Here is a 15,864-nt window from a genome sequence, read left to right on the forward strand (position 1 = left end):
ACTGAACGCCTTTGTTTTCGAATCCAACAGAAAGTTGTAGTTTTTATCAAGGTTATAAAATATCTTAAAAACTAGAAAATTTTTATCTTCCGTACAAATGATCGGATTTTATAAATTTTAGAATGAAAATCTTAAGTTGATAAAAATTACTGATTCTTTGGCTTGGCCCGAATGGTACTAGTACTAGTGCAAGGTTATCGGTAATATACACCTGTTAGCACATCTGTATTAGCAACTTCTAATAAACGTTTTACAGAGGTGCAGTGAAGTGTTCGCTGCGATGGGAGGCGCCACGTCCGGCGGCGAACTCGTCTCGCTGCAAGCCGTGCGGGACGCGATGGCGCCGTGCAGCAACACGCTCCAAGATTTGCTCAAGTGTGTATTTTTTTTTATAATTGTAATTTTTATTACAGTGTTGCTTAAAGTCTGTTTGTGAAATAAACTTTAGCAATTTATAGTCTTTCTGATGTCTGTATAGAATAAAAATTCTCATATTGGCGTCAGATTCGCTTGCCAATAATTCCGCAAATCTATGATATCTTTGAATACCTACTAAATACTCTTATGGTAATAATTGCCATAGTAGTTTGATATTTATTTACCGACATATATAATTTTTTATTGAATTTCACTTAAGATATATTATTATGGAGCAATTTTTTTTTTTTTTTTCTTCTCTTTTTATCTACAATCAGTATCCAGTACTGAAGCTATTGGTCTGAGAAATATATAGTTAAAAAAAGTCAAGTAAACATTTTTATTTTAAATAAGATTTTATTAGCTTGATCTATCTATATAACTGCTACAAGCTGGGACTCAGGAAAATACTCGAGACAATTGGAACATTCGAGAATCTTCTAGTAGTTAGATTTTATTTTCGTTATCTACGACAGATGGTGTTACTCGTACCGGCATAACTTAACCTAATTTGCACCAAGTTTAAGTCGACCTATTAACTTGAAAACTTCCACACGCATCGGGGACCGATATCAATACAATAATTTTGTTTCTGTGGCGTAATGTAAATGAATTGGTATTCAATCTCATATCTCAAGTTGCTTTGCATAGTTTTGTTTCAAGATTTGTTATTACCGGTCAAAATGGTTAATTTTGAATACGTTCTTGCAGTCAAGCTGTAGAGAGCCTCGCGCTGACTGCCTGCGAGAACCTGGACAGCGCGGACAGCGAGCCGGCCACCGGCGCCGACGGTAACATGCCCGACCTACTGACGCCCGTGTCGCACTCCGGAGTAAGTGACTACAACCGAGCACTAAAACGCTTTTATTTTTAGGGATTTTATGACCTGGTTACTAAGATCTTTAAGTCATGTCTTATTTTAATTTATATTTTTATTTTATGAAAAATGATAATATGGATTGAGATGTAATATGGAGTGATGAAATGAGATGATATGAGATGAAATATAATGTCAGTAAAATGGTCATTTACTAAGGTTTTTTCAGTGGACTTTTTGGAGGATTTCGAGAAGTTACGTTCAGCGGCTTTGTTTCATTTTCCCATATTTGTGCACATTCACAGATAGGTACTAAACAGTTAATAAACCACCATTATTACACATTTAAACCTGAAGAAACATTAAATAGACAAAATAAAACTAATCACATAACTTCACTCCTCGCGCTCCCGCCAAAAAGTCGCACTACAATGAAATGTATTTGAGAGCTACAGATCATAATTATGTTTCATTTGTTCATGCTACATAGAAATTGGATTACTTGAATTTGGTAAGATTTTTTTAATTGTCTGTGGATATTGAAACGTGCGAGTTTTTCGGGCTTTCGGCATATAAAGTTTTGAGTTCCCGAAAAAGTACGTTAATATCGAATTAGCGTTTGGCGCATATAAAGACGTCACGTTTTATCTCGTTTTGTAGTCTATGCTATAAATTGATAAACGTTAATAAATTTTTTTTATTGCTTAAATGGGTGGACGAGCTCACAGGCCTCCTGATGTTAGATGGTTACCAAAGCCATAGATATCATTGAGATATAAGTTCTAAGGTTTCAGTATAGTTACAACGGTTGCCCCGCCCTTCAAACCGAAACGCATTACTGCTTCACGTCAGGGCGGTGGTACCTACCCGTGCGGACTCACCAGTAAAAAGCATACGGGTTGAGGTCGTGTGAAGCGCGCATTAGCCAGCACTGTCGTGGTTAGGTAATGAGTTGAGTGGGGCGCGTGTGGCAGGCGACGCCGCTGGGCGGGCGGCGGCGGGAGCGCGGCGGGCGGCGCGTGCGGCCCAAGTCCGTGGCGGAGCAGCAGTGCAGCAGTAACGAGATGCTGTCCCTGCCGCCGCTGCACGCCGAGGCCACCGACGGACTCGCCGACCTGCCGGCCCACACGCTCAGGCATCTCGTCAAAGGTGCGCATAAAGAGAACTCTCCATCTACCATTATAGAGCCTTTGTATCTGTCACGTGGTCTTCTGTTCCACAGCGATCTTCCAGTTCTTGTCTATACGAATATATCTATACGATTATATAAATCTACAGTGGTTTTTACGGATGTTCCGTTATAACTACTGAACCATGCATCCGATTGACTTGAAACTTGGTATCCATGTAGATAATACACGTACTTAATGGATAGGCTAACATTTATATGAGTGTTGGACTCCCTACACCAGTTGCGGGGGCGTTAATGATGAGAATCGTTGTGGGGGTGAGAAATAATAATGTTAATTTTAAATGCCCAGCGACGCGGACGGGTACAGCTAGTCCATTATAAAATCTTTGTATCTGTCTTGTGGTCTTCAATTCCACTGCGGTCTTACAGTTCTTGTATTTTCTAAAATTTGTTCATTTATTCCCTCAGTATTTTCACTTTCAAGAAATTCTTCTGGTTCATCCATATCATCATTAAAGTCTCAACCCGATTTTCATTTGTTAATTTGCAAACTTTTAACACTCAAACGTGACAAATGACAAACTCAGAACTTTATCAATCGTAACACTAATACGTCATAATTCAAATTGTGATACAATAGTTTATTGCATTGCTCGAGTGAATATAAAAATGCATAACTTAAAAAATAATCTACATCAATTAATGTATTAACAGAACACAGACAGAAAAATTTATAATACAATCAAAACGTTTATTTGTAAAAGTAAATAAAACTGTATTATTTATTTCTAAATAAATTTCACAGACATGTTTATTGATACATGAGTCGACTATTATCAAAGCTGGCAATGTGACTTTTGGACAATTATTGGTAAATCAGAAAAACGAATTATTGACTTTATATTCCATTGGCAGTCACAAAACTCTTCTGAACGACATCTTAGATAAATAACAGGTTAAGTATTAACCTTCATTTAATGCAGGTTTTGAACCGTATTCTTTGAAGGAGACGATTATATTCAAATCAATCTGTATTGACATATCAATAACATTTTTTTGTCCAAATGCACAGATTGCCACCTTTGATAATAGACGACTCACATGTACATATTTAAGATATTTAAAAAAATTAAGCTACGAGGAGTTGTTTATGAATTAAACAAACTCAAACTCGTCCGTGTGATGTTTCGCAACTAACTCGGACCGCACTAGAGTTGTGCACGCAGTGTAGAGTGGTCCCGCTGTGCGCAGGTCGGCCGCGGCGTGCGAAGACGCGCGCGCCCAGCCGGCCCGTGGCGGACGGCGCGCAGGAGATGGACGAGGGGCTGGAGGAGTTCTGGCGCACGTGCCGCACGCCGCCCGGCAGCGAGGAGCCGTCCCTCTCCCGCACGTCGCGCTCCCTGCACTCGCTCTCGTCGCTGGCCTCGCCCTCGCCGCGCCGCGACTCGCACCGGGACGACACGCTGTAACCGCACCTTATTTAATATCTTTTTTAACCCTTTGACTGCCATGTAGGTCACCGGTGCCCTACGCGGCGCACTGAAGTAATTACGTCGATTTCTGTTACTATGACGCCTGGATTGCCTAACCTTCCCTTCTATTATACCTCCAGGAGTAGGACCTCTTGTGAGTCCGCGCGGGTAGGTACCACCACCCTGCCTATTTCTGCCGTGAAGCAGTAATACGTTCCGGTTTGAAGGGTGGGGCAGCCGTTGTAACTATTATGAGACCTTAGAACTTATATCTCAAGGTGGGTGGCGCATTTACCTTGTAGATGTCTATGGGCTCCAGTAACCACTTAACACCAAGTGGGCTGTGAGCTCGTTCACCCACCTAAGCAATAAAATAATAATAATAATAAAAATCTATATTTTAGTCTTTTAGGTCTCTTAGAAATAGATTCATTCTCAATCGCCTTCCTTTGAATGTTCTGTCGTACCATTCTCACTAATGAAATACCCATAGTCACAGCCCACTGAGCTTCTCGCCGGATCTTCTCAGCGGGTCGCGATTCCGATCCGGTGGTAGATTCTCCGAAGCACTGCTCTTGTTAGGGCCACTGCTAGCAACACATCCAGGTTTGAGCCATGAGAGCTCACCTACACGCTAGAGTGAAACTGAAATAGCCTCTCAAGGCTATCACTGATCTGTACAACTCTGTGCCGCTGTACAACTGTTATCCACAAGACAGGAAGCATTATTGTGTTTTTTTTTAACTAAACTAAAGTATTGACAAAAATACTGAAATAAAGTATGTGTTAATATTTTTTAACGCCTCTAATATAATATGTCATCTTATGTGCAATGAAATTTATCTAAAATGAACATGAATGATTTCAGGTACAGCGTTACGTCCGGGGAGAGTACGCCCGTTCTGCTCGAGTGCGGTAAGTTTTTTTTATTTTAAATCTATATATTAATAAGTGAAGCAAAAATTATATACCAATTGTTACGAAAATTGCGCGAACGGAGGAGTATGAAATTTCCCACACTTATAAAAAATATAGAGAAAGATTGCAGAATTTTAATATTTTCTTTTAATTATGCGTAATAAATAGATTAAATTAATAAGAAAAATATAACACACACTACCATGTATTTGATACACACACACATGCATACTATTTGTTTATTGTCAAACTTTTCTTATTGCTTTAGTCTGGTCAAATTGAGAATAGATTAAATATTGTTTGTCTTTAATTTAATATTTGTCTAAAGTGTAGTCTTGGCGTAATCTCTGATTATAGAAGTATTCTATTTGACAACAGAATCATAATAGTGTACAAACTTATAATTTCAATTAATTAAAGTCGAATTTCGGCTACCGGGGGACCACTAGTTTAATTAATTTTAGTAATTAATTTTACGCAGTTTCCATATGTATAATAATATGTATTTCACAAATCCTTCAGACGTTTCCCGCTGCAAGTCTTCCGACAACGTAGGAGCAAAACCGGCAACCACTCCGCCGCCGTCTAGGTCCTCCGACAATGTCAACACGATGGGTGAGTGACGAGACAATTAACACTAAATGCGATTTCAGAATTGAATCGAGTGAGATCTTCCTATGGTGGTCGTATAAGGCTACAGACAGGTCAGACAGATGGTTGATCGTACAGCTCATGCTAAATCTCTATGCAACATCATAAGAGGACACGCCGCATCGAATCCACATAATATGGGATCAACTGAAAAAGATGACAACGCCCATTTAACTCACCTCTGAGGACGGAGACAACTAACTATGTTCAGAACTTGACAAATTAATTTTATTCGATCATTGCTTATTTTTGTTCCGGACAAGATGGCTAGTGATAATTCCGTTTATAATATACTCATCTCATTATGTTTATAAAACTTTGATCGGGTCCACTAAGTCAAATCGTGATTTGATAAATCCAAAAGGGTTAAGTCTAACACGAAATAATTTTATGTTGCGCTACAATGAAACTACATTCTATTGCAACTTCAAAATCTCTAAGAATAATCTAATTCGTCGAATAATGAAGTCGTCGTGGCCTAAAGGATAAGACGTCCGGTGCATTCGTATATAGCGATGCACCGGTGTTCGAATCTCAGGCGGGTACAAATTTTTCTAATGAAATATGTACTCAACAAATGTTCACGATTGACTTCCACGGTGAAGGAATAACATCGTGTAATAAAAATCAAACCTGCAAAATTATAATTTGCGTAATTACTGGTGGTAGGACCTCTTGTGAGTCCGCACGGGTAGGTACCACCATCTTACCTATTTCTGCTGAGAAGCAGTAATGCGTTTCGGTTTGAAGGGTGGCGCATTTACGCTGTAGATGTCTATGGGCTTCAGTAACCACTTAAAACCAGGTGGGCTGTGAGCTCGTCCAACCATCTAAACTATAAAAAAAATTATTATTATTTTCTTTGGGTAAATATTAGCATTTACATATTATAGTGATATCTACGTCCGAACTATGTAAAACCGTAGGCCCTATTTTTACTGCAAAGAATTCATTTAATGCGACAAACGGCCAGGCAGTCGCTGTTACAAAAAAAAAACGGAGACACCCGTCTCTATTTAACATCAGATAGACTGTGGGCACATCTGCTTCTTATATACGGCTATAAATGAAAATATAGCTGTTCTTTAACAAAATGTGTTCATTTGTAAATCTTGTGGAAACTTTTGAAAATAGCTTGCAAAGCTTATGTGGATGGTTTGGTTTGGCGGTGATTAATACGAGAAATGATTTATTTATTTATTTATTTATGTACACACAGAAAACAAGACACAGTACAGAGTAATAGGAAAATTATGTACAAATGATATTTATGTGTATGTCATGTGTATGTGCAATTATAATAAAATGCTAATTTTTCTTTTAGTAATCTTTTTAAAAGTGTTCGTTTTGCTGTCTGCGTAATAATTAAACGTGTCTCGCTACGTCAGCAAATTTATCTAACACAGTAAAAGTGTTGGCGTTTGGGTGAAATAAATTAATCTTTAATAAGTATATGAGAATGAAATAAACAATGGTCATTGTGAAATTTTATGTTTCGCTTACTAGCTATCATTAATCTTAAATATACATAAACATTGTATAACCACTCGACATCCGATGGACCGAGAGCTCTTCCATTAATCAACAAAGCAAGAAAAAAATTTATTTCTCATACAAACAGACAAATTATTCATTGTCTTCCTAAATAGAGTGGTTCACACAAACGCGAACGCTTGGTTTTGTGTATACGCTTTTTACATTATGGCAACGTGTGTCTCGTGTGTGTAACGTGGGCTTGTGCGCTAGGGAACGGGTGCGGTCGCGCGGGCGGCAAGGCGCGGCCCTGGTCCGTCGCCGGCAACCCCGACACCGCCGCCGTCTGCACCACCGGTGAGGACGCCGCATGCTCACACAGACAATCACACACAACCATAACGTACACATGTCGCCACACTGAACACGTAAATTCGCGTTCCATTTTTTCCAAATCTCGGTTGACCACAGTAAATCTAAAACCATAGACTACACAAAAAAAACACATCCACATCCGCAAAAAAAAAAAAACGCCCCTATAGTTCTAATGTCGAGATTGAGATTTATATATTTTACTAGCTTACCCGGCAGACTTCGTAGTGCCTCAATCGATAAATAAAAGAACTAAACTTTTGTATAACATAAACTTAAAACAAACAAAAGGAATCCGTCCGACGGGGGACACATCAAAGGAAAACCAAAATTGTTATTTTTATTTAATATCGAGCTTTTTTTCATATTTATCTAACCTTTTAAACCTTCTCTGGACTTTCACAAATAATTTAAGATCAAAATTAGCCAATCGGTCCAGCCGTTCTCGAGTTTTAGCGAGACTAACGAACAGCAATTCATTTATATATAGGTATATATATAGAAGATAGATATTGTACCGAAACGTATTGAAACGTACCAAAGCCAAATTAAAACTAAACAGAATATTAATCAGTTCGTGACATTATACATAAGTGCATAAACCACAAGCCATTATTCACATGACATTATTCACTATACATTTTCTCATTTAAATTACAAAAATAGTTTAGTTTGTGTTTTGGACACATCAATTTCCAAATTCCCATGTGTCGCATAGAAGGAAATATTTGAAACCTATAATTTAATTACTATGTGATGTAATTACGTTAATTTCAAGATTATAAAAAAAAACACTATATTATAAGTAACTTTACTCTAACCTGCACATATCGCTGTCGCCTAGTTAGTATCTCACTACTGCTTTCTCGTGGAATGCCTAAGTTTAAATTCTTTTTATAATGAATCGTACAAATTTTGCGTATTTGAGACACTATTAAAGCATGTAGATACTAAATTTTACATAATGGTTTTTTATACGTACTTTTTGTCTCTGAAATCATTTTGAAATTTTGAATGGCTTTTATTTATCTATGAGAAACTTTCATCATTTCACGTGTATGTAACACCTCAATGTACTTTCATAAAATATCTAAAAATAATACTTTTCAAGTCTACATATTCACCAATGCTTAACAAACCTGGTTTGTTTAATTGTAAAATTGATGCATCATGACAATCATCAAAAAGCTATGGAAAGAGCATGCCATGACTTCCCCACTTCATTAGCCATAGCGAACCATTTCTATCAATCTAACTTTACTACAACATATTCGCTATCAAAAATCGTTATAACAACGAAGTAACAAACGTAACTAGATATGACAATTATATTTTTCTGATTATGATTTATATTATTTTGTTTACAAAAAAGTACCTAATAGGTATTTAAATCAAATCAAATCAAAAAAAAATTATTCAACATAAATGAAAGTACATACTTGTTGACTGTCAAAAAGAACTACCGCCAATTCACAAAAACTAGCCTCCGTCCTGAGAAGAACTGGCTAGAAACTCAGCCAGCGGGCATGTCTTTTTTTTTATATTTATTTTTCCAATGAGTATTATAACGTAACAATTATTGCAGTATTGAACTAATTCCCACTTTGTGCAATCTTCTAATATTCTAATCTTCTCTGTTTAACATTCGTGGTTGTCATATCTTGTTTTGTGGTGGTTTGATGTTACGGTGGTGGTCTACAGAAGGAGTGGAGGCGTGCGTCGGCGGCAGCATCGTGGGCATCACGCCGGGCGCTGCACTAACCAGTAACCAACTTTCAGACGCTATTCTGTACTGAGTTCTAGTGTCGATGTGCCACTTCGTGTAGGTAATGGCTTGAATGCTGCTTTACATGTGCGATGGTTTTTTGTTTTTGTTTTTGTGTGTTTTAAGCTCGTTTTTTTATGTTCATTGAGTGAAAAAGGATGGTAGAGAAGTATAGAGCACCATCTTGTATAGGGGACAAGTTGAAAAATTTACCAACTGTAAACAGCAAGTAATTGTTGGAAGACTCGTCGAAATAGCACTAGTGTAGCAAGTGGAAATTATATGAATATAGCAGAATTTTAAGCAGAACTAGCTGACACGGCAGACTTCGTAGTGCCTCAATCGATAAATAAAATCACCTAAGCTTTTGTATAAAATAAACTTAAAAGTAAAACAAATAAAAGGAATCCGTCCGACGGGGGACATATCAAAGGAAAAACAAAATTGTTATTTTTATTTAATTCCGAGTAGTTTCATATTTATCTACCTTTTAAACCTTCTCTGGACTTTCACAAATAATTCAAGACCAAAATTAGCCAAATCGGTCAAGCCTTTCTCGAGTTTTAGCGAGACTAACGAACAGCAATTCATTTTTATATAGATATAGATTGAGTGTGCTGAATTGAAATTAAGTGTGGTAGTATATTATGGCGCTTAAAATCTTTCCACTTGCTACTATGGCACCACCTTAATTGGTTCCGTTTCAGCGGACAATTTTTAATACACTGAGAAGGTGCTCCTTACTTTTACCCTCCATATGAAAAACTGACAGTAACTACTGCCACATTGACTATTTCCTATACACTGAGATGGTGCTCCTTTACATATAACATCCATATGAAAAACTTACAGTACTTTACTGAAATTCATTGACAACTTCAGTAAATACCTGTTTACTTTTTATGATACTAATGCTACTTTGGTGCCGCCACAATTTAATACCTACTGATGATGAATGAATTTTGAAATTTGGTAATTACAGTCAGTACATTGTACAGTATCTTGTTATAGAGCTTAATTGCGCTGTTTATATTTTCTTAAATAAACTTAGTAAACGTAGGTAATAAACGCTTTGGTGTTGTATAAAGGCGGCATGTTCTATAATTAGTTATCTAATTTTATACTGGGCATGCTTTAAAATTTTGTTTGATTAAAATTAATATTTAGTTGTAAAATCTAATTTTACAAATGAATAGCCTCTTTTATTTAATGATATTGTGGTAATAATAATGACTTTGAGCGTATTAGGTGGGAGCTTATATAGGTTATAAATAGAAAGTAGTTCTTGTAATTTAAGATTTGTTCGCATTATGCATCATAGGTTGCTTACAATCATAACATCGAATACAGAGCTTACATCAATCACTGTTTTTTTGTTACAGTATTGAAATATATTTTTATGATTGCAGGTTCAATGTTACGTGACCATCCGTTGACGCCTGGTTAGTTTAATTTTTGACATATAGTAGTTTATATCGAGATATGAAAGACTATTTAGTTTAAGCGACATTTATATTTGTAATTAAAGGTGCGTTTTGTTTTGTATTAGCCTCAACAATTCGACATTTTTAATTATTTATTAAGACCGCGATTTTTATGAGCGTATAGCCCATAACCAAAAAGAAAACAACGTATTCGTATTGACGAGTGGCACAGGCTGAATTTTATTTAAAACCTTATAGAACAAATAAACATGTCTACCGACATTGCAAGACAGATGGCAGCACCAGTGACATATTGTGTAGATATTAGACCTTTAACAAACTTCAATTATGTTTATTCCATTCAAATAGTTGAAGAAGTTGTTTTTTATGTTATTTTTTTCAAATTTCAATCTTTAAATAGCTCTCCTGTAAAGTTGCAAAAATGTCGCTAAAAACCAAATAGCCTTTTATCCCTCGATATGATAATAAAGTTCATGAAAATTACTAGTTAATTTTTAAGAAGTACTGAATTAATAAAAGTAATATGTACATTAAATAAATTAATAAATTATAAATAAAATGAAATAATAATGAAAAAATCTGAGAATGATATTATATTGATAAAGCCCGTGACGAAGATGTTTCATACTAAAAATACTAATTACATCAGATTAAAGATGAAAAAAATAAGCTTACAGTACATAATTATTGTACGATAATATCGTTTGTGATTTTCAGAGGGCGCAGAAACCTAATCAATGAGGACGCGACGGTTATCTGACCAGGGTTCATTGTCCAGTTTCCACAAAAAAATGATGTAAAATTATTGGATGCTCATAATTGTGCCAGTTAGAATTTTAACATTTTAGACATTTTATTACGGTCTTAGTGTTCCAGAAATATAAATAAAATAGCGATGAAATTAAAAGCACGAATTTTTTTCTGTATCTGAATAGAATAGTATAATAAAATAATAGTTCATATTTTCAACTGGATACTAGGATATATACATTAATAATTAATAGTCAATCAAATTTATGTACTGTGATTGAGTTAGTATTGTGTTATCAATTATTATAGTCATTATAATTTTTAACATATTTAATGCAAATATAATATATGTATACTCATTTAATTTTATTTCTCATGTGTAAGTAATATTGATTTTGTAGCCTTCGTCTTCGTAGTAACTTGCCGGATTGTGATTGATTTAAAAATTATATGTACTAAATAAGTTTATATTCTAACTAAATAGTTATAATACCTATGTGAATGTTATATTCATTCACAAAAGTAATAGATATTTCTGAAAATTATAAACTACTTTTAAATAACATTTAAATTTATACTTTAAAATATTGCGATCCACAAATGAATATAATTAATCTTCATTTATATTTATTCTATGAGATGATGATTTACAAAGATTTTATTTATTAGATATTTTATTCATTGTAAAATCAGAAAATTATTAAGTGATATCGATTTGGTCTTTGCCTAGTCATGTTTAGAAGGCCTACATTGTCTAACGCACAATCTTTTTGAAGTGATTCCGTTATTATTAATTATAAATTAAAATAATTCACGTGATTAAAATATGTTATCTTCCAAAATTAAATTACATTCCTTAATCTTTTTGTATAGAAATGAAAGAAAATGTGATTTTTAAAAATAAAGTTCAAAATCGAAAATGAATTATTAGATAAGTTAGTGCACAGCAGCCATGTAAGATTAGACTTTTCGAAACTTGATAATGTAGCTCGCCCCACACTTGTAAGTGTTCATTAGAGTATAATATTTGTAATCCTTTGGCATGAGTTTTTTCTCTTGAACGCGTGAAGGCTGTCTTCTATTGGAAATTTCATGTACCTATGTAACATTACTAATGTAGTTGTATATTGCTAAATTATTTCATAGTATTTTTGTATTCATTCCAATTACGTTCATTTTATCTAGCCTTTCGGTACCAGACTGATTTTAAGGTACGTTTATTTTATGGTGCAATTTTATGTCTAGAGCGTTGTGATAATGTTTGAAAGTAAATCATAATACAATTAAATCACTTGTTTTATTTATGTGACTGTTTTGGTTTTTTATAAAATAAAGTTTATTTTTCCGACGTCGTGCAACAGTAGTAACTTTCGAGTTAGATGAGTTCTAAATCAAATCCTTTCAAATATAGGCCTATTTATATTTTACTATTTCTCTCTAAGGTAATCGAGCGTTTGGTTAGTGGTATACAGAGCTTTTACCTTCCTAAACATAATCTTGTGAACCCCTTGCAGTCAGGTTTCCGTACCAGTTTCGATCGTAATACTGTAACAAAACCTCGTTAAAATCACAGACGATATAAAGAGTATAAGGAGGTGGGTATGGAAATCGGTCAGCTTGTAGGCCGTAAACTTTTAAAATATTTGCTTCAGGTGGCTCTTCGTAATCTACGTAATTTTCTAACAACCGCTACTAAGGTTGTACGCAAAGGCTTCTTTTTGCGTAATTTTACGGAGGAACACTTTCATTATTGAAGAGCTTGAGCGTCTTTAACTTTTGTATAAAATTTATTTACGGTCATCGAAAATATTAATAGGTCTGAATTTCGCCCATCAAACTCATTCACCTACCTCTGTCTGACAGAAGGAAGAAGAAGTCTTATATGTTCTTATGCAAGTCCGTTTAGATCATGTGAGAACCACAAACTGAGTATGCCTCAACTACTAAAAAAAATAAAGTTTTATAGCAAGATGAGTCTGTTTATGTATTCGAATGTAAATCATTATATTTTGTTCTCTATATCATCACGTTAGATGGGTCGTCATTTATTTTGTAAACCGTATTAAATATGTATGTATTAATTTTTACTTCCTGTTTACTTTGCATAGAGTTCCTTAAAAATCAATGTTATGAAGTAAGTATTGATTCATATTTATATGTATGTATTCATTTATACACATATTTATGTAATTATTTTCGTGATGTCCTTGCACTGCATCATCCTATTCAATTTCCTAAATTATCTCCATCCATAGGTTGACTGGAACGAATCGCTTTCAGCGAGCGAAAGGTCCGCTCATTGCATAGACCTATATAGTAGGGACACGACATATTGTTCTATACGTACAATTGCTTATATAAATAGCACCCATTTTGAAGGCACATACATAAACATATATCTATCTCGTTCTTACTCAGCACGTTAACTCGCAGGAAAACAATATAACAGTATTTCAGTGCGTACATAAAATGAAACATGAATATACTAGACATGTGTAAGTAATGCGAGTGATATTACTCGGGTAATATTACTCTACGATGTAATGCAACATCACACATTACGCGAAGGAAACAAACATCACACTATCACCCAACATGTTTCTTTCTTTGTCGTGTAATGTTGCTTAATACATGAACGGAACCGAGCGAGCGAGACAGACCGATCGACGCAAAATAAATGAGCAAGCGACACGGAATTATTCCTAGTGATTTTGAACCGTATGTCCTGGCCGCTAGGTACATTTTTATACCTATGGTACGTCTGAATTTTAATATAGGTATTTGTGTTTATATTTTTCATGCGGCCAGCCGGTAGCTCCCCGCAAGTACTTACTTAATTTTTTATTCGCAACTTTTGTAAAATCGCTAGTCGCTCGTAATTGTTTAGTAATATTTCATATTAATTTTTGTGTTTGATTTGAATTACTTAAGCACTTGTTTGAAGATAGTTTTATTATTTGTTTTAATGCGTGTTTAATAAGTGAAAAAAATAACGGCGTCTAAATGAAAGTACAGTCCTCCTTGGATGCACTTTGAGGATATCGCGCCGAAACAATGCATCTACTGCTCTCGTATATTAACATTATTGTCGAGCTCAATTTGCAGTCTAAGTCGCCATATGAAATCCGTTCATCCCACAATAAATTATATTAAGTAAAAAATATAATTATTATATTATTAAGTAAGTCAATCTCTGTCAATTATTATAACAGTGTATTACAATACAAAGTTCATACTTTGTATTGTAATACACTACTGTAATGACACACCCGAATCAATCATTACCTAAGTGATGTGTATCAACACATCACTTAGGTAATGATTCGGGTGTATAGATACAATGTATTCGTCGTCACAGTATCTATTGAACGCACCGAGTAATGTTAAGAGTGATGTGTAATGTTTTCGAGTAATATCACCTATCTGTAAAAGTGATGTCATATCACATTACATTGGGAAGTGATGTTTTGCGCAAGTCTAGAATATACGTAAATGTCTCCGTCTCCGTCTAATGAGGCCGAAAATCCGCCATGTTTAGCGCGCCAAATGTCATTGTCACGTCAGTTCGGCCGTCTGTTTTGGGTTGTACATTATTTATTGACTTTGATATCGATTTAATATGATTGCTTATATAAAATTTCTTATTTTATCATGCTTAAAACATACAAAAATAATAATTAAAAGATATTTTATAGGATCTCAAGAAAGTCGTCGGAACTATTTAAATAAAATAGTTTTATAACACTATTGTCAACTCGTTAAATATTTAATAATTAAGTGATTTTAGAGAGGAAGTCACAAGGAATGGCGTTTGTAATTTTATTAACGAATAAATGTTCTGTAGGTGTTTTTGGAGTTTATTGGAGTTTACTCCTTTAGAATCGATTTACATATATAGGCCCGGGGTATGAAAATTATGGGGACCAAAATCGTACTAGCATGTCACACGAAATGCGTTATGCGCCTGATTGGCTCCTGATTGCGTGATGCGTGCGCGCGCCAATCAAAATCGTACTAGCATGTCACACGAAATGCGTTATGCGCCTGATTGGCTCCTGATTGCGTGATGCGTGCGCGCGCCAATCAGGAGCCAACGCGCGGCCGCGTTATCGCAGGTGACGCCGGGCTGCTGCGCCGGCAGTCCGCCACAAAGCCTCGTACTGATCGCGCGTTTCTCTCATTATTGTATTTTCATATATTTGTTAGTCGTTTGTTTTGTGTCTCGTTAATTTGTTAATAATCTGTAGTGTATCGTGTTGTCGTAATATAGAACTATTTCTCGTATTGTTTCGTTTAATTTTTTATATCCAGTAAACTCCAGTCGTGCGTCGGAGCGGACACACACACTTTTTTTTTTATCAGGCGGTCCCTTGATAATTTTAAAATTTGAATCATTCTCAAGTGAGAGTGATTCAAATGGTGCGGCGTACCTTCCTTGAGGTGCGCTGCGGTAGTGTGTTACGGACTTTAGAGTCAGCAAAACAATTAAAATAGATTGTAATAGCCTAAGAAAAACACGTACTCAAAATATGATAACATTCAGCATGCTAGAAATGGGCAGATGGCACTGTACTACGCCATATCTTTATGTTTTGCGGCAAACGACAACTTTATAAAATCAGTGTAGCAAATTTTAAAAATCGTCATATCGT

The 15,864-nt window shown here is 35.4% G+C and overlaps 1 protein-coding gene across 8 annotated transcripts in view; it reads left to right on the forward strand.

Moving 5' to 3' along the window:
- Positions 1-12,500, forward strand: part of LOC101745400 (F-actin-uncapping protein LRRC16A) — a 30,874-nt gene extending 18,374 nt beyond the window's left edge. Inside the window, exons 18-28 of one of the 8 annotated variants that reach the window (XM_062671209.1) lie at positions 257-375; positions 1,129-1,249; positions 1,725-1,745; positions 2,209-2,383; positions 3,618-3,831; positions 4,707-4,753; positions 5,279-5,371; positions 7,154-7,237; positions 8,954-9,016; positions 10,427-10,459; positions 11,180-12,500. In XM_062671209.1, coding sequence (XP_062527193.1) covers positions 257-375; positions 1,129-1,249; positions 1,725-1,745; positions 2,209-2,383; positions 3,618-3,831; positions 4,707-4,753; positions 5,279-5,371; positions 7,154-7,237; positions 8,954-9,016; positions 10,427-10,459; positions 11,180-11,196 — 987 coding nt within the window. In that variant the 3' untranslated portion in view covers positions 11,197-12,500. Of the gene's footprint in view, positions 1-256; positions 376-1,128; positions 1,250-1,724; positions 1,746-2,208; positions 2,384-3,617; positions 3,832-4,706; positions 4,754-5,278; positions 5,372-7,153; positions 7,238-8,953; positions 9,079-10,426; positions 10,460-11,179 lie in introns of those variants that run through there. The other 7 variants (XM_062671212.1, XM_062671213.1, XM_038013706.2 and 4 more) reach the window with 7 other exon arrangements.
- Positions 12,501-15,864: the final 3,364 nt, after the last annotated feature.

This window comes from Bombyx mori, chromosome 11 (genome assembly GCF_030269925.1).
Source record: "Bombyx mori chromosome 11, ASM3026992v2".
In the NCBI taxonomy this organism is placed as follows: Eukaryota; Metazoa; Arthropoda; class Insecta; order Lepidoptera; family Bombycidae; genus Bombyx; species Bombyx mori.